General features: G+C 62.7%; 2 protein-coding genes and 1 long non-coding RNA gene across 4 annotated transcripts; 1 reads left to right on the top strand and 2 right to left on the bottom strand.

Moving 5' to 3' along the window:
• Window positions 1–1,342: 1,342 nt before the first annotated feature.
• Window positions 1,343–3,352, bottom strand: LOC311192321. Its single transcript, XR_014617332.1, has 3 exons — window positions 3,070–3,352; window positions 2,447–2,835; window positions 1,343–1,676 (listed from the first exon to the last, which is right to left on the bottom strand). It is a non-coding gene; the product is annotated as an uncharacterized lncRNA (long non-coding RNA).
• A 1,024-nt stretch (window positions 3,353–4,376) lies between these two features.
• On the bottom strand, window positions 4,377–10,928 carry FTCD (formimidoyltransferase cyclodeaminase). Of its 2 annotated transcripts, none has more exons than XM_084264778.1 (14): window positions 10,807–10,928; window positions 9,892–10,075; window positions 9,396–9,524; window positions 9,129–9,217; window positions 8,725–8,904; window positions 8,498–8,635; window positions 8,132–8,263; window positions 7,487–7,548; window positions 6,649–6,778; window positions 6,353–6,514; window positions 6,077–6,120; window positions 5,929–5,995; window positions 5,364–5,459; window positions 4,377–4,598 (listed from the first exon to the last, which is right to left on the bottom strand). In XM_084264778.1, the coding sequence occupies exons 1-14, from the start codon at window positions 10,858–10,860 to the stop codon at window positions 4,512–4,514; spliced, it is 1,554 nt and encodes a 517-aa protein (XP_084120904.1). In that variant the 5' UTR covers window positions 10,861–10,928; the 3' UTR covers window positions 4,377–4,511. The 2 variants fall into 2 exon arrangements, with proteins under 2 accessions (XP_084120904.1, XP_084120903.1); XM_084264777.1 differs by having other exon boundaries at window positions 4,444–4,598; window positions 5,857–5,995.
• A 7,962-nt stretch (window positions 10,929–18,890) lies between these two features.
• LOC311192804 (feather keratin 4-like) lies at window positions 18,891–19,324 on the top strand (the record flags this gene model as incomplete). The annotated part of the gene is made up of 1 exon (XM_084265397.1): window positions 18,891–19,324. The coding sequence occupies exon 1, from the start codon at window positions 19,028–19,030 to the stop codon at window positions 19,322–19,324; it is 297 nt and encodes a 98-aa protein (XP_084121523.1). The 5' UTR covers window positions 18,891–19,027.
• Window positions 19,325–22,443: the final 3,119 nt, after the last annotated feature.

Raw genomic sequence — 22,443 nt, 5'->3', positions numbered from 1 at the left:
CCCCACCTCCCTCACCTCTTCATGGGTGAGGAGCACAGGGGCCCTCGGGTGCCCCTCACTGCGTGGGGCTGTGCCCTTCCCCCACCACGGAGGCGGCATTGCGCCCGAATCATGTTTCCCCCCCACATGTTCTCTAGCCCCTCTTACTGCCAACCCTCACCCAGCTTAACACAGGACAGTGGGGCGGGGAGCCCTTCAAGGATCAGGACACTTCTGTAGGGTCGCATCCATGGTGGTGGCGGTGGCATGGGGAGGAGAGGCTGGGGAAGGCTTTGCTTGTCCTCAGGGGATAGGCACGGGGTGCAGTGACAGGGCATGGTGATGGGGAGCCATGTCCATGCCTACAGCAGTGCCCCCACTGTGATTTCCCTCCTTTGGGAAGCAGAGCCAGGGCACACAGAACACCTGCACTCAGAGAGGAGTGAAATCATAGAATCAGAGAATCACAGAATCACAGACTGCTCTGGGTTGGGAGGGACCCCAAGGATCACAGAGCTCCAACCCCCTGCCACAGGCAGGGACACCAACCTCCAGGCCTGGAGCTACACAAGGTTGCCCAGGTCCCATCCAACCTGGCCTTGAACACCTCCATGGACGGGGCACCCACCCCCTCTCTGGGCAGCCTGTTCCAGGCCCTCACCACTCTCTCTGGAAAGAACTTCCCCCTAATATCCAATCTAACCCTTCCCTCACTCAGCTTCACTCCATCCCCCTTCTCCTGCCAATCTCTACCCTTTAACAAGCTGATTCCCCTCCTGTTTCTCTGCTCCCTTCAGGGACTGGAAGGCTGCAATGAGGTCCCCCTGCAGTCTTTTCTTCTCCAGGCTGAACAAGCCCAGCTCCCTCAGCCTCTCTTCGTAGGGGAGGTGCTCCAGCCCTCTGATCACCTTCGTGGCCTCCTCTAAACCCTCTCCAACAGTCCCACATGTTCCTTGTACTGGGGGCCGCAGCTCTGGACACAGCTGGGGCCCCATGAGGGCAGAGCAGAGAGGGACAATCCCCTCCCTGCCCCTGCTGCCACCCCTCTGCTGATGGAGCCCAGGATCCCATTGCCATTCCAAGCTGCAAGAGCACACTGCTGGCTCATGTTAAGTTTCTCATCCACCATGACACCCAGGTCCTTCTCAGCAGGGCTGCTCTCAAGGAGCTCAAAGAGCTCAAGGAGGAAATCCCACCTCCCCAGCATGCACGGCGAGGGGGATCCCTCATCCCAGCATCCCCCAGCCAGCCCCTCTGCTACAGCTTCATGCAGAACCTCAGGACATCTCTGGGTGGTGGGATCCGCGCTGGCCCCTGCCATTGCTGCAGGGGGAGAAGAACCACGCAGACACCAGCAGACTGTAAACCAGCACGTGATGCTCCCCACGCTGCTAAGTGCAGCCTCAGGCGGGGGGGGGGAGGGGAGGGGGCTTTCAGTGGGGTCTCGTGAAGGGCAGAGGATGGAGATGCTGCCCATGGTCTCCACAGCATTTCTGGGGCAGAGAATTTACAGGCTAAAACCCAGGAAATGAGGCGGTGGGCAAAGTGATGCTCTGAGGAAGAGGGAGCAGAGTGAGGCGTGGGTGGTTCCCATGGAAGTGGGGGTTCAACTTCGTGCTCCATCGCCTGGCGGGTGGGAGATGTCCCCTTCAGTCGGAGTCAGAGCTGCTGCTGGAGCTGCTGGAGCTGCCTGAGTGCTGGAGGAGACAAAACACCTTCAGAGGAGAACAGCAACCACCCCCCGGATCCATTTCTGCCAGACGTCAGCGGTCCTCCTGTGGGTGCCCGTTCCTGGCACCTGGCTGGGTTCAGGCTGAGCCCTCAGCAGCAGGGGAGCCTGGGGCTTTCCTGCTATTCCCAAGGGGCATTGAAGGAAACTCCAGAGGGGCCCTGCTCTCTGCCAGGGTGGGCAGGGTCCCTCTCAGCACAGCCAGGTGGCTTGGTTTCCTCAGGAAGCGCTGCTCCCTCCAGCACTGGAGCTGGGGTTTAGTGGTCCCTCACTCAGCCCTACTCCAGATGATGCCCATCCCAGGAACAGTGTTTTCCTGCAGCATCTATGCCCAGCATGGGGAGTTCCTTCTGTTCTGCTCATTTGGGGGTCTTTCGGCTTTGTTTCTTTGAAGGGGGGTGGGGAACTGACTGCAAGCATCCCTTATGGAGATGCGGCTGGCATGGGGATAAGGTATGGGGACAAAGTCCTGGGGTTCAGCAGGCTGCCTGGCGCACCCTGGGCCACGTCACTGGCTCAGACAGCTCCAAGGCATTCTGTGGATCACTTGCTGTGAGTCACACTTGCCTGTTTGTTAACCCAACGGGTGTCTCCAGGGCTAAAAATAAGCCTCAGGGTGGTCCAGCCGCTGCAGGGTGGGAGAGACGAGTCCCCCCAGCTCCCAGACTGGGTGCTGTGGCACACACGAGGGGTTCTGAAGGACCACAGAGGGGATTGGGAAGGGTCACTGACTCTTACCTTGCCCCCATGGTGCTTGGAGTGCTTCTTCTTGTGCTTCTTGTGGTGCTTCTGATGGCTGCCAGAGGGGCACGGCGTGCACCCTGGCGGTCCTACGTGGGGGTGCCCATGGGGGTGATGCCCATGGGGTGGATGCCCATGGGGTGGATGCCCATGGGGGTGCTGTCCTGGTGGGCAGGAGCCAGGTGGAGTCGGGCCACAGGGATAGCCAGGCTGAGGAGGGACACAGGGATAGCCACCAGGGGCGCCTGGGGGACAGGGGCCAGGGGCGCCGGGCTGCACTGGAGGGCAGCCAGGGTAGGAACCTGCTGGAGCATTGGGGAAAGGGTATCCTGGAGGGGCAGGCGGGCAGATTTGCAGTTGGGGTGGTGGCACCCCTCCGGGTACGCCTAGGAAGAAGAGGGCAGGCTGTTAGCAAGCAGAGCAGGGCTCTGCCAGACAGGGAGCTGGTGTTCCCGTGCACCCAAAGGACCCTCCCTGCCTCCCCCCACCCAAATGATGCCCCACTCCCCTTCAGTAGGCAGTTAATCCCCATCCCAGATGCCCATGGTGATTGCACTGAGCCCCCACCCTCCTACCCCCAAGCCTGGACGGCTGTGTGGTACCCACAGCCCTGCCCTCACCTGAGTTGGGGTTCCACATCCTCTGCAGCCCCTGAGCTGTAAGGGAAGGACAGGCGCCATCAGTGCTCCCTCGTGTCACCTCTCATCATGGGGACATCTGCCATTGCCCTGCCAGCAGCTGGGACCCAGCTCCTCTGCCCCACCAGACCACCCCCCCAGGCAGAGACCGTGCTCGCTGCTTCCCAAGGTGTGCTGTCCCCTCACAGACCCCAACAGCCGCCCTGTCCCTTTGGGTGACAGCCTGCACCCACATCCTCGTGACCCACAGTGTGGCACCAGCCGTGGGGACGGTGCACCCTGACCCCCCCAGACCCCCACTGCCCCCCGTGCTCCCCAGCTGCCCTGCCTTGGGGACCCTGCTCACCGAACCCGCAGAAGAGCTGTGGACAGAGGCGATGCTGGCAGCACCCTCCAAAAACACCAGCAGCACTGTCCTGGGCACGGCTCTCCCAGGACTGCAGGCACCCCGTTAAATAGTGGAGGCCCTTCCCAGGTGAGGAGGGGTGCGGCAGGCAGGGGTGACAGGGCCGAGCCCTGGAACTGGCTGTCACCATGGGCACAAGGAGGAATGTCAACACGCCACTCCCAGCCGGCACAAAGGTTTCATGGGGCTGATAAACCCGGTACAGGACAGAGGGAGGGAGGACGGTGGCAGTTTCGTGTCCCAATGTCAGACGATGGGGTGAGTCAGGCGTCCCCACTGCCAGCCTTGGCTCAGTGCTGACAGCACGGCACAGTGTCACCTGGCATGGGGGTGTCACCCACCCACGGCGCTGCCAGGGACGCCCTCGGACACTGCTCAGGGAGGTGGGCAGCTGGAGGAGGTGGCATCTGCCATCAAGAAATGGTCAACAGGGCCGGATGTCCCAGCTCTGAGGTCTTCCTCTCAGCAGGGAGAAGGTATGAGAAGGGGGAAGAGCTCCTCTCATCCCATCCCTAGCTAACCCCCCACAATGCTGCCCCGTGTTTGGCAGGGGTGCCTTCCTGGGCCAGTGAGCAGTGCAACGGGCTGCCTCCCACCGTGTCAACAAGAGACCTGGCAGAAAGGGGCTGGGCCAGGACTTAGCACTGGGGAAAAGGGGGTGTCTCAGGGGGGAGGTTCTGGGCACAGAAATACCCACGGTTCTGTGGGTCAGGAGGTGCGGAGGGTTCTCCTCCCAGGCAGCACCACGGGGTCCCTGCCATCCCCTCCCCTGAGTCCCCAAGCACTGCCAGCCTAGCCGCTTCCTTCTGCCCCAGGGAGGGGGGGATGGAGGCTGGGGTGAGAGCCCTGCACGGGCCAAACCCTACCTTGGCCAGGGAAAGGCCAGCAGGGATGCTGGGATCTGCCTGAACAGAGCAGCTCTCCCGATGCGGGTACCAAAGGAGCCCAGGCAGGGACAAGCACGTTCCCCAGCTGTATTTGTCACTGCAGAGCCCCAAGCCCACCCTGCAGCCCCCTCTCAGGCCCCCCGCTTCTCCAGCAGCGCCAGCACAAGGGCCGAGCCTTGCTTTGCCTCCTCCAGCAGCCCGGAGACCTTCTGCGACATCTGTGTGAGGAGGGAGAAGGAGCATCACTGGCCAGGCAGGATAAAGAGCTGCCCACCACCCAACCCAGGCATCCCACTGGTGGCAACGGGATGGTGTTCCCCAGCATGAGGGACCCCAGGGGCTCCATCTTCACCTCTGTCCCACCTTGTACCTGCCACATAGAATCATACAATCACAGACTGCTCTGGGTAGGAAGGGACCCCAAGGATCACAGAGCTCCAACTCCCTGCCACAGGCAGGGCCACCAACCTCCAGGCCTGGAGCTACACAAGGTTGCCCAGGGTCCCATCCAACCTGGCTTTGAACACCTCCAGGGACAGGGCACCCACCCCCTTTCTGGACAGCCTGTTCTAGCCCCTCACCACTCTCTCTGGAAAGAACTTCCTCCTGATACCTAATTTAAACCTTCCTTCCTTCAGCTTCACTCCATCCCCCTTGTCCTGCCAGTCTCTGCCCTTTTAACAAGCTGATTCCCCTCCTGTTTCTCTGCTCCCTTCAGGGACTGGAAGGCTGCAATGAGGTCCTCCTGCAGCCTTTTCTTCTCCAGGCTGAACAAGCCCAGCTCCCTCAGCCTCTCTTCATAGGGGAGGTGCTCCAGCCCTCTGATCATGTCTGTGGCTCCTCTGAACCCTCTCCAACAGTCCCACATCTTCCTTGTATTGAGGCCCCAGCTCTGGACACAGGACTCCAGCTGTGGCCTTCCGAGGGCAGAGCAGAGAGGGACAATCCCCTCCCTGTCCCTGCCACGCGCAGCCCCCTGTTACCGCCTGCTTGAACTTCTCATCATCAATGTCTTTGAGGTTGATCATGACGTTGAAGTACGCCCCGAACGCAGCTGCTTCCAGCATTTTGGCCCCCACCTAGGGAAAGATGTGGGCAAGAAGCTCTCCTGCCAAACCGGGACTCCCACCGCAGCCTGGTCCTTGCAGGGCAGGACTCCCACCCAGCTGCACCCAGTGCTTCCCAAGCCGGGCTTCTCAGGCAGTGGGAGCCGCTCATGGCCTTGCCCCACAGATGGGCTGGTGGGTGGGGGGTGTCAGACTTCCTATGAGGGTCGTAAGCCCCACAGGTGGGCTGGTGGGGGGGTCAGCCCTGATAAGCTGCAGACGGAAAGCACAGGCCGCTTTGGAAAACACAGCTGGAGGGGTGCATCCCAGGGGGGTGGGGACACAGGGGGACACCTTGCAGGGAAGAGCAGTGGGCCCAGCAGCACCCAAAGCCCCCGCTGGGGCAGTGCATGATCCCGGGGGGCTGTACCTGGATGTCGGACTTGCAGGCCAGGTTGCAGTGGCGTGCCAGCTCCTGTAGAGCTGGCCAGAGCCCGCTCACCTTCTCGGCCAGAGCGCAGGGCACCCCCACGGCTGTCTTCAGCCCCTGTTGCATGGCAGCCAGGCGCCTGGGGATGTGGGGACAACCCCGGGGTGAGTGATGGGTGGCTGTGGCAGCCAGCCTGGAGAACCCCAGCAGCCCAGCTCACCTCTCGCGCTCGGCCAGGGTAGTTTTTGGCAGCTTCAGAGCTTCCTGTGGGCAGAGAAGAGCAGATCAGCTGCTCCTGGCTCCAGAACCCCCTTGTGCCTTGCATTGGGTGCCGGGGCAGACCCAGCAGCTCTCCTGCTCTTGGCAAACCCCCTTTAGGTGATGATGTCCCTTCCTTTGGCTCCAGCTTGGGATAAGGTCACAGCTTCCAAGGACACCAGGACACAGTTATGCTGGCCTCCCCCCCCTCTTCCCCGCGGGATGTCTGCTGCCTCACCATGTAGCTGCTGAAGGCACGGGAGTCGGCATCCACCATGGCCACCATCTCATCCATTGCCCGGTGGAACGGGGGGATCAGCTTCCTCATGAGGGGGTCCAGCTCCTCGAACTGCCGCTTCCCGTAGCTCATCAGCCCCACCATGCAGCCCAGCGCTGCTCCCTGCCAGGGCACGGGGGCAAATCCCAGGTCGCCTGCCGCTACCGCCATGACGGTTCGCCTCAGGGGGTCAGAACACCCAGAGGACCCCCCCCACCCCGACAGGCAGGGACCCCATCCTGGTGTGGGGCACGTACCAGGGCGGCCGCAGCTGCGGACACAGAGCCTCCTCCCGGCGCTGCCGATCTCCCACCAACGGCTCGCACGAAGGCGCCCAGTGGCTTGGCCACGAGCCCCCCCTCCACCTCCCCTGCCTGCACCAGGTACCTGCAGCACAGCAGCCCCTGTGGGTCAGAGCCCCCCTGCCCCATCACCACCCAGTCCCTTCACTGCCCTTTCCAATAGGTTTTCACCCACCCCTTGGCTCTACGGGGGGCTAGGAAGGGGGATAGCCCAAAAAACCCAGTGGGAGGGTTAAGGAGAGGACATGGAGAGCCATGGGCCTCGTTGGACAGCTGTGGAACTTTTGGGGGGGTTGATCAGCGTGAGATAGGGTGGGCTCCTTCCAATAGCATTTGGTGGGACAGAGGCACGCCTGCAGCCCTGTCCTGGAGGGGGAACGAGGACTTGAAGTGCACATCCCAATTTCACATCAGCACAGGTGGATTTCCCTTCCTCCCCCCCAACCCAGCTCGCCCCAGACAAGTGTCCTGCACTGGGGTCTGCAGCAGAGCATGAAATTTGGGCTGGAGATGGGACAGGATGGAGGATTTAATGCATCCCCGCTCACATTTGGCCACGAAACCCCCTCCTGCTGCCTGCCTGAGTGACCTGGAGGCTCCCCCCCACCACCCCACCACAACCATGAGCATGTGGGAGTGGGGACCACCCCGCGCCTGTGCAACACCCGGCAGCAATGCTGGACGAGACAAGCTGAGGGCAAGGCACAGGCATCAGCACCCCCCAATCCAGGGGTTAGGGGGCAGAGACAGGCACCATGCTGAGGAGCAGGACTGGCTGGGGGGGTGTCCCTACTCAATGATGCGCTCCCGGGGATGAAACGGAGACAGGGAGTCCAGGCCCAGCCGGTTGACCACCTGCAAGGAGCAGCGCGGGCGCGTCAGCCCCCCATGGCGTCAGCCCCATGGCATCCTCGTTCCCTGCTGTTCATTAACCATGGGTGACACAGCTCCAGGACAGACTGGCTGGCGACACCTCCCAGGGGAGAGGACAGCCGGTGTCACCATCCCTGGTGTGGGGGTGGCACAGGGCCGCCCACAGACGGCTGGGAACCCCACTGGTCAATAATTAGCTTGCTCTTATCTAGCACATTGCCCATAGGGTGGGAAGGTCCCTCCCTCTGGCCTCTGAGCCTGTCTCCACGTCCCCAGCGCTGTTCCCATAATACCCTGCTCTGTCCTTGAGCTCTGGGGACATCTCCTTCCCCTCCTAGCCTCCATGCTGGGCCCACGCTGCCCTCACAGGATGGGGGTCTCTGCTCCCTGAGCATCCTCAGGGCAATAAAGGAACTAGCCCTCCCCCCCCCTGCCCCCCAGCTCGCCACACACTATCCCTGGAGAGGTGTCGTGCCTGGACCCCAATCTCTGAACCGTGACACTCTGGGAGGCTGGAGGGAGGCATGTGCCACCCTTGCCTTGGTAGCAGGAGGAGCCACGTTACCAGCCTGATCTTCTGTTCCTCCTCCAGGATGAAGAGGTTTTCCTTATTGATGTAGAACTCGGCAGCATCCAGCATGGCCTTCTTGGGGACCAGCCCCACCAGCTGGGACCCCACCACAGGCAGTTTCAGTGCCTGCAAAGGGTATCAAAAACACAAATGCCCCCAAAGCCACCTCCTACCACCAGTCCTTGGGACCAACCCCAGCCTGGTGGGTGGTCCTCATCCCTTCCCAGGACCTGGGGAGCTCATGGAGAAGCCTTCAATGGAGGAGCTGGGGCGTTAGGCTTTGGGGATGGGGAGATGAGCTTGGAGGGAGACCTCCTCTGCACAGCCTCCCCTCAAAACAAGCGTGGGGTGCCGCCCCACCTGCGCCTCTCTGCAGACCTCCTCATAGACAGTGTGCAGCGGCGTGATCTCAAAGTCCAGTAGGTTGGTGGAAACCTGGGCTATATTCTCCTCCTCCAAATACCAGCCGATGCCCTGCACCTTCTTCAAGCGCCCGGGCTGTAGAGACCCATGGGGTCAGTGCACGGCCTGGGGGGTGTCCGGGGGGAAGCAGGGCTGTGCCCAGCGTGCCCTTGGCATGGGGGTACCTGGTCAGCCCCACGACCCTGCTCGCGGAGGTTGAGGGCGATGCGGTGGGCCAGCTCCTTGGTGCACAAGAGGTTGATGTTGTAGGCAATGAGGAAGGTCCGGGCACCCGTCACCGTGGCTCCCCACCGAGGAACAAAGGTCGGGGGCCCAAAATCAGGAGCCCACTCTGGTTTTGCAAGCTGGAGAGAAGGGAGGAGAGCACATGGACCCACACCACATGAGCCAGCCTCCTGCTTCCCCCTCACCCCAGCCAGCATCTGCCAGGGTCACTGCCATGCTCAACAGCACCCAAAGCCTGTCACCAGTTCCTCTTGGTGCCGAGGGGCTCTCAGCTCCCCGCTCCCTCCCCAGAGCAGGGGAGGTGCATCTCAGCTCATCCCAGGCAGGTGCTGCCAAGGCTCACCTTCTCGGGGAGCGCCTCATACTCCCCAGCACGGATGGCAGGCAGGGCTTTCCGGCTCTCCTCCCGCGCCGCTGCTCCATACAGGTACACTGCAAGGCAGAGCAGGGGGGCCGGGGAGGGGGTTTGAGCACTGCCAGGGAGGGGCTGGCAGCCCCCCATCTCACAGGGCCTGCTTTCTCCCATTTGGAAGCAAACCCTGTTTGTTTACAGATTCGCAGCCAGGCTGGGATGGGGTGGGACAGGCAGAGGTTCCTGGGCCCCACTCACCAGGGACCCCCAGCTCTGCTGCCAAGCGCTGCCCGAAGAGGTGGGCGCAGGTGACGCACTCCTCCATGGTGACATTCATCACCGGCACGAAGGGGCAGACGTCCAGGGCCCCCATCCGAGGGTGTTCACCTGGGGACAGGGTGGATATGAGCATGGGAAGAGCCAACACACAAGGAGGTGGGACAGCCCTTTCCCAGATTCTTTTGCAGACTGGGAGCTGCTGCCAGGTGGGAGTTGAGTTTGACACAGTAAGTCTGCTCTAGACCAGGGATGGGGCAAGGAGGGGGGGTCCAGCCTCTCCAGATGGGATGAGCAGAGCTTTGTGTGGCGCCACCACGCTCCATCCCTCGCTGCAGGCGCAGCGCCGCGCCGTGCCTGCCCACTGACCGCTCACCTGCAGCTCCAGCCAAGGTGAGGGATGCCCAAAGCCCACCGAGCGCCGCGGCCCGGGGATGCTCCGTACCCCCTCCATCCCCCGCACCGCCCCCAGCCTCACCCGTGTGCCGGCTCATGTCGATGAGCTGCCCAGCCGCGCGGGCCGCGCTCAGCGCCCCTTCCACCACGGCCTGGGGAGAGCCCACGAAGGTGTAGACGGTGCGGTTGGTGGAGGCGCCGGCGTCCACGTCCAGCAGCACGCAGCCCGGCGTGCGGGAGATGGCCTGCCCCAGCGCATCGATCACCTGCCGCACAGCAGAGCAAGGCCAGGAGGCTGAGCAAGGTGGGTTGGGGAGGGGGGCACGGACATGACACCTCCTCTCAGCTCGCTGGGGCTGGGGCTGAGCCTGCCATCAGTGGGGGGATGCAGCCCTGAGCAGCACTGCGGGTCCTGCTGAGGATGCGGGATGCAAAGGCACGAGCATCCCACTCCTACCCAGGGGGTGAGGACTCCCTGAGAGCCCCAGACCTGCTGGGTGCTGGGGTGAGGGTGTGGGGGGCACCCGGCTTGCTGATACTTCTGCACATCAGAGAGCTCCATCACAAACCGCTGCTCCTGAGGTCGCTGCTCCCTGCCAATTTCAAGCCAGACGTGGCTCTGCAGAGCCCACTTCCCAGGGAAAGCGGGGGGTTTATTGCAATTTGGGGCCTGCTGAGCTCCCCCTGGCCTGGACAAACCTTAGCCTGGGGCTCACACTCAGCACCCATCCCATCAAACTGGGCAACATGCAAGTGATATGTCTCTAAGGGGCTCCAGGTGTTACAGCCAGCTGCAGTCAGTGGGGAGGGGGCTTTTCCGAGCCCCCCACTTCTTACCGAGGTGCCAGAAGGGAGCAGGGGCTGCTTTCAGCAGGGAAAGCTGAGCAGTGCTTCAGAGGAGGCAGGGCAGAGCCCGGCAGCAGGTGCTGCCAGCGTGGGCCCCACACCGAGGCACCCCGGCCACCCAAGCCCTGACGTTGCCCACCCACCCCCTCACCTCCTTGTTAACCCCCTCGGAGAAGTTGGGGACGCATTCCACCAGCTTGGCCATGATCCCAGGGCCTGGGGGCTCGGCTCCTCACACACCGTGGGTTTCGCTGTCCCACCGCAGAGCTCCTGTCCCACCCCCCAGCACCCAACCTGTCACCACCCCCCCGGGTTTCTCATTAACCCCACTGGTCTGTGGCCAGGGGACAGCAAAGGGGTGGGATAAACAACCCTGGCACTGGCAGCTCCAGGCAGAAGGGCACCGTGCGGTCATCCCGGCCAGCCTACCATGCTAATTAGCACAAGCACGGCCAGCCTACCATGCTAATTAGCACAAGCACTAATTATATTCCTAGGAGATGGTAATGCCACGTGAGGAAAAACATCTGCTGTGCCCAGCACCGTAGTGTGGCTGCTGATGGCACAGGCTGCTCCTGCTTAGGGTGACCAGCACTTTGGGATGGTGGGAGAGGGATGCTGCCTCCTCGGGACCCCCAGAGTGAGCACCCAGCACCCCCGGGGCGGCACGGGGCCGGCCGGTAAAAGCCGTCGCTGTGAGCAGGATTCGAACCTGCGCAGGGAAACCCTATTGGATTTCGAGTCCAACGCCTTCACCCCTCGGCCATCACAGCCCCGCCCCGGGCATACGGGGGGCCACACCCGGCCCCCGCCCCGGGCGCCCCCCGCTCCCGCTGGGCGCCCCCTTTTCCCGGGAGAGGTATGGGGGGGGCGTCCCCGCGCACACGCCCGGCCCCGCTCCGCTCCCCAGGGCGGGAGCAGGGCCCCTCCCGAAACCAGCGGCCCCGTGGCCCCGGGCAGCACCGCCCCCTTCCCCAGAGCGGCAGTGCGGGGCGGCCGGGGGCGTCCCGGGGCCCGCAGGGAGCTCGCAGTGCCCGGGGCAGGAGGGTCAGAGCCCCCCCCGGCGGTCCCAGCCCCGGCAGAGCGGGAGAGGCGGGGGGGCTGTCAAGGGGAGCGGGGTTGCGGGGCCGATGGGCTTTGGCCGAGGCGTGAGCAGGGCCAGGGCAGAGGGCAGCCCCCCCTCCCCAGCCCCCCGGGCCGGGACAGGCTGAGGATGTCCGAATAGCCGCGGCTCGTTGGTCTAGGGGTATGATTCTCGCTTAGGGTGCGAGAGGTCCCGGGTTCAAATCCCGGACGAGCCCTCTTTTTGGGCACCCACACCCCCACTCCCCCCCCCCCCGCCCCGCCCTGCTGCCTCTTGACTGTCCCCCACCACCACCACGGAAATTCCCCCCAAGAGAGACCCCGAACCCGGTGGGAACGGGCACATGCGCCTCCACCCCCCGCGGCACCGCAGCCGGGAGGAAAAGGGGAGATGGGAACAGCCCCAGTCCAGCTGTGCCCTGCAGCCCCCAGGGCTTTTTGTGGGCTGCTGGGGCCTCTGTCAGCCCCGCGGGCGGCAGGGGCGGCCCGAGGGGAGGCAAAAGGCCATGGAGATGCTGGGGGTTGAACCCAGGGCCTCTTACATGCGAAGCAAGCGCTCTCCCGCTGAGCTACATCCCCACCCTGAGCCCCCCTTGGGCCGGCAATAGCCGGGGCCGGGAGGCCGCCGCTGGGCTGGCTCCAGGCTTCGCACTCTGGGATGCTGCTCAACTCCCTTCCCTCAGGGCTCGGGGTCTCCCTTGGGGAGAATTTCGCGGGGGGGGGTGGGAGGGGGGCAGCCTGTTGACATCAGGGCGGGATGTGCCCAAAAAAGAGGGCTCGTCCGGGATTTGAACCCGGGACCTCTCGCACCCTAAGCGAGAATCATACCCCTAGACCAACGAGCCGCGACTATTCGGACATCCCTACCCTGTCCCGGCCCCGGGGGGCGGGGGAGGGGGGGCTGCCCTCTGCCCCGGCCCTGGCTGCCCCGGACTCGGCCGCGCTCACGCCTTGGCCAGAGCCCCTCGGCCCCCCAACCCCGCTCCCCCTGACAGCCCCCCCGCCTCTCCCGCTCTGCCGGAGCTGGGACCCCCGGGGGGGGGGGGGGGGCTCTGACCCTCCCACCCCGGGCACTGCGAGCTCCCTGCGGGCCCCGGGACCCCCCCGGCTGCCCCGCACACACGCCCGGCCCCGCTCCGCTCCCAGGGGCTGGGGCAGGGACCCCCCTCCCCGAACAAACTGGGCAGCGACCCCGCGACAGCCCCCGGTGCCTGCACAGGGCCTGGGGGCCCGGCCCGCCCAGCACGGCCCCGCAGGCAGGACGGACCCCGGGAGCCAGCAGAAGGACCCCGGGGGACTGGGTTAGGGTGCCCCGGGTGTCTGGGGGTGCGGGGTTTTGGGCAGTCCCCCATCCCTGCCTGTGTGGGGATGTAGCTCAGCGGAAGAGCGCTTGCTTTGCATGTAAGAGGCCCTGGGTTCAACCCCCAGCATCTCCATGGTCTTTTGCCTCCCCTCGTGCTGCCTGCAGGGCTGACAGAGCCCCCAGCAGCCCCCCAAAAAGCCCTGGGGGCTGCAGGGCACAGGGGAACTTTGTTTTCCTTCCCAGAGGGCTTGGAGTGCTTCCTGGGGTTGGTGCTCAGGGGATCAGGGCGGTGGGTGCCCAAAAGGAGGGCTGGTGCGGGAGCTGCCCCCAGCCCTCTGGCACCCTGAGGAGGCTCCGAGCCCTGGAGCCAGGAGCCGGTGTGCGCAGCCGCCCCCCGCCCGGCTCCGGCCCCCCGACAGCCCCCAGGGACCCTGACCTGGCACTACCAGCACACTGTGGATGCTGGGAGCTGGGGACACCCCCAGTGGGGTTCCCCTTGGCAGCTGGCCCAGCTGGAGGGTGGTGGGGGGGTGTGTTCCCACTCGGCAGTTCAGTGTCCCTGAGGGGTGGCGATGGATGGCTGGTCCTTCCCACGTCCCCTTCCCTGCGCCTGGGTCAGGCCAGGCCTGTAGCAGGGAAACAGGCCCGGGTGAGCCTGGCATGTCCCCAGCACCGGCTGCTGCGCTGGGGAGCTACTCCTGTGTCACCCCTCACTCTGCCTTGTGCACCTCTTAAAAACCTGGAGACTTTTGGGGTGCCTGAACCCCCTGAGCTTGCACCAAGCTGGGCAGGCGGGTGATGCCCTGGGGACACCCGGGATGCAGAGAGAGAGAGGAGGGAGAGAGGAGAGAGGAGGTCAGGGGGCTGGGGCCAGCTGGCAGCCCTGTGCTTGGGGAGAGGAAAGGAAGGGGGGCAGCAAATCCCCACAGGGGCTGGGACCCCAAAACCCAGCAGATGCAGGTAGGGGATATGTTGGGTTCCTGTGCTGGGGGTGCTCCTGGTGCAGAGAAGGGTTTGGGGTACCCTAGACATGGGCAGTGATGTGGGGCACGGGGTGGGGGAAGCAAGCTGAGGGTCAGGTGTGCTGTGGGGCACCCCAGGGCAGTGGGACAGGCGGGCGCCATGGCTCAGCTGGTTAAAGCGCCTGCCTAGTAAACAGGAGATCCTGGGTTCGACTCCCAGTGGTGCCTGGGCCTGGGGGCTGTTTTTCCTCCCCGCCCCAAGCTGGGGGGGTCTCTGTCCTGGCCCAAGTAGTGGAGCCCCCTCACTCTCTCTGTCCCACCCCTCTGAGTGAGTTTTCTTCTGCCCCCTCTCCCTGGCGGGGGGGGCTCACAGTGGAGAGATACCCCAAGCTATCTCCAGACCCTGGGGAATTTGGGATACAAAGAAGTAGGTCCCACGCTGGCTGGACACTTCCCTCCCATCAATCTTCCCTGATGCTGCATCTGGGGTGGGGGTGATGGAGACCTGCAGCGAACAACTAAGCCCGGGGCACAGATTTTAGGGCAGAAAGTAATGCCACCTCTGCCTCGGGCGGGGGCAGAAGGGCACACGGGGGTGGGAAGGGGGGGCAAATGGACTGCAAGGAGCCGCTTGCTGCCCTGCCCGGCTGCAGGGCTCTGCCTGCCCAGCCTGGCTCCCCGAGAACCCCCCAAAGAACCAGCTACCGGCTTGCAGCCTTCAGTCAAAAAGTTTGGGGATTTCCCCGCCCCCCCCAAAGTGGCCAGAACAGGGGACGAGGTGGCGGAGTGGTGAAGGCGATGGACTGCTAATCCATTGTGCTCTGCACGCGTGGGTTCGAATCCCACCCTCGTCGGGCCCCTGGGACCCCCCCCACGTACAGGGATGCTTTTAGTGCAGCCCCCAGCGTCCTCTTGCCTCTCTGTTTTTCTCTGCTGCTCCCCCCCCGCCCCTTCACTGAACCTCCTCCTCCTGGTTGCTCAGGAAACTGCATCACCCCTTAGGTGCTGACCCCCAACTGCCTCCCCCAAGCCCACTCTGCCCTCCTGCCAGCCAGCCGTGTCTTCTCCAGGAGGCTGAGCCACAAACTGTGGGTATGGGAGGTCGGCAGCACCCCCATCCCGAGCCGGGGCGCTGCCTGTTCCCCTCCTGCTCTGTGGGATGATTTATTCCTTCCAGCATCACATACAAATCCCAGCGGGGCATCCCTGTCACCCCATCGGGACCCAAAAGCCATGGGAGAGGATGTGGCCAAGCCATGGGTGAGGATGCTTGGAGACAAGGCAAGGATGCTCAGACAGAGCTGCCCAGGCCGCAGGCACTGCGCTGGCTTTTCGACCTTCCCCAGGGCCACTTTTCCTTCCCGTGACCTGGGGAGGCACCCCTGGGGACCTGCCAGGAGCTGCTTCCCTCCCACAGCCTCTCCCAGCGCTGCAGGAAAACCGCCACCCCCCTCCCATCCCCCAGTGCCTGGCCCCGGGGAAGGGGAGTGTCCACAGCCCCAGGAAAGGAGGATGTGGGACATTTCCTGGGGAGAAAGCATGGATTTTGGTGCGTGGGGGTTACAGCCCTGGAACAACAAGAGATGGTGAAAGGGGAAGGGGCAGTGGGTGCGGGGCTGCTCCAGCTCAGTGGGACCTGGGGGCTCATGGGGCAGAGGCAGCTGGGAGAGGAGACAAGCTGTCTCCTTTGGGACACCCTTGAGCCCCGCAGGGCTGTGCCTGCCCCTGCCTTGGCACGTGCCTGCACGCGCCCTGGCACGCGGTGCCTGGATGTGCCAGCCACGGCGACGCCAGGGACCACCCGGGCACCCCACAATTACAGGGGACGTGTGGCAGGATGGAAACTGGGCCATCCGCAGCCCCGGGGTGGCACACGGCAGCGGGAGCCCGGCTCTGCCCACCGGCACAGGCTGTGCTCCGCTCCCCAGGGCTGCTCCCCCACAGCACCCTGAGTCTGCTCCCCTGCAGCACCCCGAGGTTGCCCGGCAAGGACACGGGTAGCCAAGGACATTTCGCTCCCATCCCGTGTGTCAGGATGATGATGATGATGATGGGTGTCCCACTTGCCCATCACCCACCTGGGAGCGGCCCCTGCTCACTCATCACACTCCTGGCTGCATCCCCAGGGAGAAGCCCCCTGGGGCAAGAGTGCCAGGGTATCCCTTGGAGATGGGGTGCAGTGGGTCTGCCTTTGGATTTTGGGGGGAATTTGGGGTCAGGGGCACGCTGCCACCCTCCAGGCGGTCTCAGAGACATCCGGCCTGCTGGAGGTGCAGAGCGCTGCTGGGGCTGGTTCCTCATGCAAAGGGGAATGTGGAGAGTGCTGGTGTGGGGCCAGGTTTTGGCTCGTACCCTTAGCTGCTGGAAGGACCAGGGCTGGGATGGCCACACGCCCTGGATCCGGGAGGTGTGGAGGGGAAGGGAATGGGTCTGATGGTTGATTTGGGGAAGTTTGTGGTTCCTCCAGAGAAAGCCACGTCTGAAGTAGGAAGTATCTGTTCCCTGGAATGAATATCTGTTGGATAAAACAGTCATGGGATGGTTTGGGTTGGAAGGGACCTGAAAGATCAACTAGTTCCAACCCCTTGCCATGGTCAGGGACATCCCCCCAGCCCAGGGTGCCCCAAGCCCCATCCAACCTGGCCTTGAACCCTGCCAGGGATCCAGGGGCAGCCCCAGCTTCTCTGGGCGAGAAGCTTAAACCCACTGCCCCATGTCCTTGCCCATCTCCTGGACACATGCATTTTCAGGAATGGCTCTTCCCCCTGTGCTTCTCCTTTGTTCTATCCCCATTCCTTACACAAGCCTGATGATGCCAACTTCCTGATGTGGATCTTTTATTCCCCCTGTCCCCTTCTCTGATCAGAAGTGTTCCCTCAGCACGCTGACACGCTCACATTCAGCACCGGGCCCTCTCCAGGTCCCCCCGTGCCTTTACTTGCTGAAACACACAGTGAGGCTGGGAGGGAGTGGTCCCCCCAAATCCCCCTCACACCCCACCCCTGTTTTCCCCTGGGTATCCTCCCAGGCACCTCTTGGGTCAGGGATGCTGAGGGCCCCCATCCCCAAATCCACCACACACCCTGCCCTGGTTTTCCCCTGGGAACCCTCCCAGGCACCTCTCAGAACAGGGGTGCTGAGGGCCCCCAGCCCCAAATCTCTCCCCCACCCCCACGGTTTTTCCCTAGGAACCCTCCCAGGCACCTCTTGGGACAGGGATGCTGAGGGCCCCCAGCCCCGCGCATGCACAGGGGACATGCTCCCCGGTGCTGCTGTGTTTTATCCCAGGGCAGATGCTGTCTGTGCTCAGCCCGGGTGAGATGAAAAGCCTCCCTCAGACCTCCCTGGCCCCTGGAGCCTGACGGCTCATCGCCCCACTCGGGGCCGGCGAGTCCCTGTCCCCGGCGTGCGGGTGACTCACGGCTCCAGTGCCAGTCGGGATCTGGGGAGCAGAGAGACTCTGAGCAGAGGGATCGGGGCATTAGGCCGCAGCCTGTCATTAGAGAGGCCTGTGGTGATGTCACTGCGTTGCACGGCAGCGTGGCCAGGCCCACGACTTCTCCCAGCTCTCTGCTGCCAGCGTGCAGGACGGTGAGGGGCTCAGCCTCGGGATTAGCATCCCTTGGTGGGTGTCAGGTTTCGGGTGGGCCCCATGGCCTGCCAGCCACCTTGGTTTTAAAATCTGTGTGTCTCCCAAGCAGGGGTTCATACCCCAGGCGTGAGGAATGAGGACAAGGCACAACACAAAGGAGGAGAAGCCTTCTGAAAACCCAACAGTTCGGTTGTGGGAGGCGAGCTCACACCCCCATGCCTGCTCCTTTAGCCCCCCCATGCAGCAAGAGAAATGTCCTGTCAGCATTTTGCTCCTGGCCATGCATGGGGGGTGTGCCCTCACCCAGCCCCCCCCCACACACACACTTTCCCTAGCATCACTGTGGGGTGTTTACAAACAAACCCCCGAAATCTGGTGTTGGGGTACCTCTGGTTGCGGTGCGAGGAAGGTGGCGGGTTGGGGGGGGTGATGCACCAGGGATGCGCCTGCCCTAAATTCTGCTGCATCCCCCCCTCCTACCTCATGGCCTTAACACCTAAAGAGCACTTTCGCCCTAGGAAAGGAGGTAATTAATGCCTGTAGCCAGGCTCATTTCAATCTTACTCAGCACTAAATGGAAGCAAAACATGACAGATGAAAGAGGGAGCCGTTTAATCAGCTTTCCAGGAGGAAACTGCCAGTCACCGGGGAAGGTGTGTGTCTGCTCCTCCCCGGGGGGCCAGGGCACCCTATAAAACCCCACGCAGCACCCATCCCAGGCTGCCACCTCCAGCTCCCCCCGCCACCTCTGCTGCCTGGGTAAGTGGGGACGGGCTCCGTCTCTTCTCCCCGACAAGCTGTTGCGTTCGCTGATGCCTCGTGCCCGGTCCTCTGCGAGAGCTCGAGGTTTGTTACCTGCCTCCAGCCCAGCTCTCTGAGGAGGCTGGGGAAGGGTTCATTTCTGCTCCGAAATGAGGAGAGTGAAGGGGTGGTGTAGGGTGGGGCGGGGGGGGGGGGGGGGTTGAGACTAAAGAATGCTGCATGCTTGGGTCGCGGGGATCAATGTGTCCTTGTTTGCAGAAGGGCATCAGAGAGCCCTTTTATTTTGGGGCGGGGGGAATATAGCTCAGCTCACATTAAGCCCAGCTTACTGGTGGTGCTTTGCTACGGGTCAGTGTGTCACAGGGATCACCTTGCCAGCTCTGGCAGCAGGGCTGCTCCCCGTGCTCTCAGCATCCCATGCCTCCAGCTTCAAACCCAACTCCTCACATCCTCCCCGGGGGGATACGGGGTGAGGGGAGGAGGAAGCTGGTCTCCTGCCCCCTCAGAAATCCTTCCCTTGGGGTTCCTAAACCACTGGAATGCACCCTTGGGCCAGCTCTCCCACACCTCTTATTACTGGGCGTGAGGGCTCGGTGGGGATGGCTGGAGCAGCCTCTGCTTTGTGCTGACGCCCCAGCTCTGGCTTTCAGGTGCACGTCCTCGCCAAGCCATGTCCTGCTACGACCTGTGCCTGCCCTCCTCCTGCGCTCCCCGGCCGCTGGCCACCAGCTGCAGCCAGCCCTGCTTCCGCCGCTGCAGCGACTCCACCACCATCATCCAGCCTCCCACCGTGGTGGTCACCCTGCCGGGACCCATCCTCAGCTCCTACCCCCAGAACACGACGGTGGGCTCCACGGCGTCGGCGGCGGTGGGGAGCTACCTCCGCTGCTGCGGGATCCCCGTGGGGTCCGGCAGCCCCCGGGGGCTGGGGAAGGCAGGGCTGCTGTGCCTGGGCAGCGGGCTGTAGGGACCAACGAAGCACAGGTCCAAGACCGGGGAAGAGGACTACGGAAACGCCTGTGGGTTGCCCAGCTTTGGGGGGTACCTGCAGCCCCCTCCCCAGGAGGAGGGGAGCCACATGAGCTTGTCACTCCAGACCGTACCTCTGTATAGCTTTCTCTTGCTATGCCTTACCTTTCATTCCCATGTAGGTGCCTGCTCCTGGCTGGGGAGGAGATGCTTCTAGCATTGCGCTGTAGAGGGAAGATGATAGTCACTGGGCAGTGGGGAGGGGGACAAACACCTCGCAGGGACTGGAGCGGGGTTTATCCATCCTGTTCTTTCCCCAGCGCTGGAAATGCACTTCTCATCCTCTGAGCTGATTTATTCTCCTTCTCATTAAAGTCATGCTACATCATAGCCTGAGTTGTCTGGCATTCCTTGTGGTCTGGAATGGGGGTGGGGGTGGAGGGTTCCTGCTCAGCTCTGCACTGTGCCGCAGCGAGCACAGGCGTGTGGTTTGCTGTGCCCAGTGATTTTCCCAGCCTGGAATCCTCTGCTGCCCCACAGCAATGACCTGCTCCAGGAGGCCTTCCCATGGGAGCAGGCTCACTGCCTGTTGCCTCGGGTGAGGTGGGGGGCAAAGGTTTGTTTGGGTGACCTCAGGAAGGTGGATGCTGGGTCGGGGGTTGGAAAAGGTAGAGATGGGCTTCTCAGGAGACGCTTCCCTGGATGGTCACCCTACAGTCAACCCACCCCACATTTTATGGGTGGCAACGAAGGGTAAACAACTCCCCAGATGTACCAGGGCCAAGACAAGTGTTTGGGCTCCTGATTTCTGCCATTCACAACAGCATGTGGCAGAAGGAGCACCGCTACAGGCTGGGGCAGAGCGGCTGGAGAGCTGTCAGGCAGAGAAGGACCTGGGGGTGTTGGGTGACTGCAGGCTGAACATGAGCCAGCAGTGTGTCCAGGGGCCAGGAAGGCCAATGGCATCCTGGCTTGTGTCAGCAATAGTGTGGCCAGTAGGTCTGGGGAGGGGATTGTGCCCCTGTACTGGGCACTGGTGAGGCTGCATCTCGAGTGCTGGGCCCAGTTCTGGGCCCCTCACTCCAAGAAGGACATTGAGGTCCTGGAACATGTCCAGAGAAGGGCAACCAGGCTGGGGAAGGGGCTGGAGGGAAAATCCTCTGAGAAGCAGCTGAGGGAGCTGGGGGTGCTCAGCCTGGAGAAGAGGAGGCTGAGGGGAGACCTTATCCCCACCTACACTGATCTGCCAGGAGGGTGCAGAGCGGTGGGCAATGGTCTCTTCAGCCAGGGGACAGGAGATGGGCCAAGGGGAAATGTGCTCAAGCTGGGCCAGGGCAGGGTCAGCTCAGCTGTGAGGGAAAAGTTCTTCTCTGAAAGAGTTGTCAGGGCCTGGCACAGGCTGCCCAGGGAGGGGGCTGAGTCCCCGCCACTGGGTGTGTTTAACAGATGGGGAGATGAGGTGCTCAGTGATATGGTTTAGCTTAGGATGGGAATGATTGGACTTTAAGAAATTGGAAAAGACCTTTAAAAGATCTTAAAGGGCTTTTCCAACCTGGTGATTCTGTGATTCTGTGAAGGAGCCTCAGACAAACAAGCCGGGTACCTCTCCATCCAGGGTGCCGCTGTGGCTACACCTGACCATGTCTCCCAACAAAGCAGCATAGGGAAACACATGGAAACGTGATGGTATGGATGTGAAGGAGAAACCATCACTGCCCAGCGTGCTCCACAGACAGAGGTGAGGGCAACGCCTGGACTGGCGCTCAGCAGGGAGCTTCTCCGGGTTGCTGAGTGGAGAAACCAGCAGGTCCCGACCTCGTGAGCTGGTGGGATAGAGGAGGACAAGGATATTGCTGTTCCTAGCCCCAGCCCCAGCATGGCCCGCTCCACAGGGAGCTGGGACCAAGACTGGAACCAAGACTCTGGTTGAACACATCAGAGAACTGGCAAATAATGGTTTTACAGTGAGGGGATGCTAGTGTCCCTGGAAAAAGATGCCAGGCATTGAGTGAAGGCTCTTTTTAACATGCCACCTACCATCAAGCAGAACCTTCTCAGTGGGTGTATGGAAGGAGGAGAAAGAGCCCTCCGTGGGTATTTTTAAAATCTTCTTTCATACCTGAAGCGTTTTGGTAGTGTGGCAATTTGCATAAAGCTTATGAGTGTAATGAGGGATTCCTCTGAGCTGGTGCTTCAAAAGCCTTTGACCAAGCCCAACTGGTTTTATTGCTCAGCAGATCTTCACAGAGGTGTCCCCAATTTGGAGAAGAGGTGTGTGGTGATTGCTCGACACTGAGAGCACCGGGAGGAAGAGAGGGGTGGTTTCCCATCCCTCTTCCAAGAACTGCTCAGCTATTGTTATCCCGGCTCCAGGAACTGGCTGCACAGCCAGCGAAGGCCTGGTGAGAAAACTGTGGGCATGTGGGCCTGTGTGACCAAAAGAACGATGGTATTTTAGGTGGCTTCTCACTGACTAACTCCACTGGTGAAGTTATGTGGACACCAGTGTCTCTAAGCAGGCTGAAATCCACACAGGCCCTTCATTTGACTTGAAAATCATGATACCTTAGTGCAGAGTCAGGGACGTGAGGGCCTCAGCATGCCGCAGGGCTCCCCATCCTAAGGGACCCGGCACCCCATCTCCCGTGGGTGCTGCAACTCCCGGCTGGGAGCCGTGCCGCCTTGGCTCCCGGCTCAGGAACCGTCCTGAGTTCCCTCCGCCACGTATCCTGCTCCCAGCCAGAGCCTGCCCGGGGCAGCACCCTGCAGACCTGCTGAAATACAGGCTCCTGCGCAGCCCGGGGTGCTGGCAGGCAGCCACAGCCCAGACTGAGCCCAGAAAGAAGTGTTTAATGGGTGGAAGGACGCTCATGGAGGGAAAGAGCTGGGCCCTGGGGCCTGGTCCCAGCAAAGAGCTGGGCCCTGGGGCCTGATCCCAGCAGTGCCCACCTACGGCTTTTGAAGCGGGGGCAGTGCTTCTCAGGAGAGCCTGGGGTGTGGCCCAGGGACGGCCCTTTGGCTGTGCCAGCATCTACCCCACTGTGCCTTCTGCTGGCCTCCTGCATGCCCTCCCCTGCCCATGCCCTTGGAGGACACCCTCTCCCTGGTGTTGTTCGG

This window comes from Gallinula chloropus (assembly GCF_964237585.1).
Source record: "Gallinula chloropus genome assembly, chromosome: 5".
In the NCBI taxonomy this organism is placed as follows: domain Eukaryota; kingdom Metazoa; phylum Chordata; class Aves; order Gruiformes; family Rallidae; genus Gallinula; species Gallinula chloropus.
Note: the sequence above shows the minus strand (reverse complement) of the source record. Positions and strands in the feature narration are given on the sequence as shown.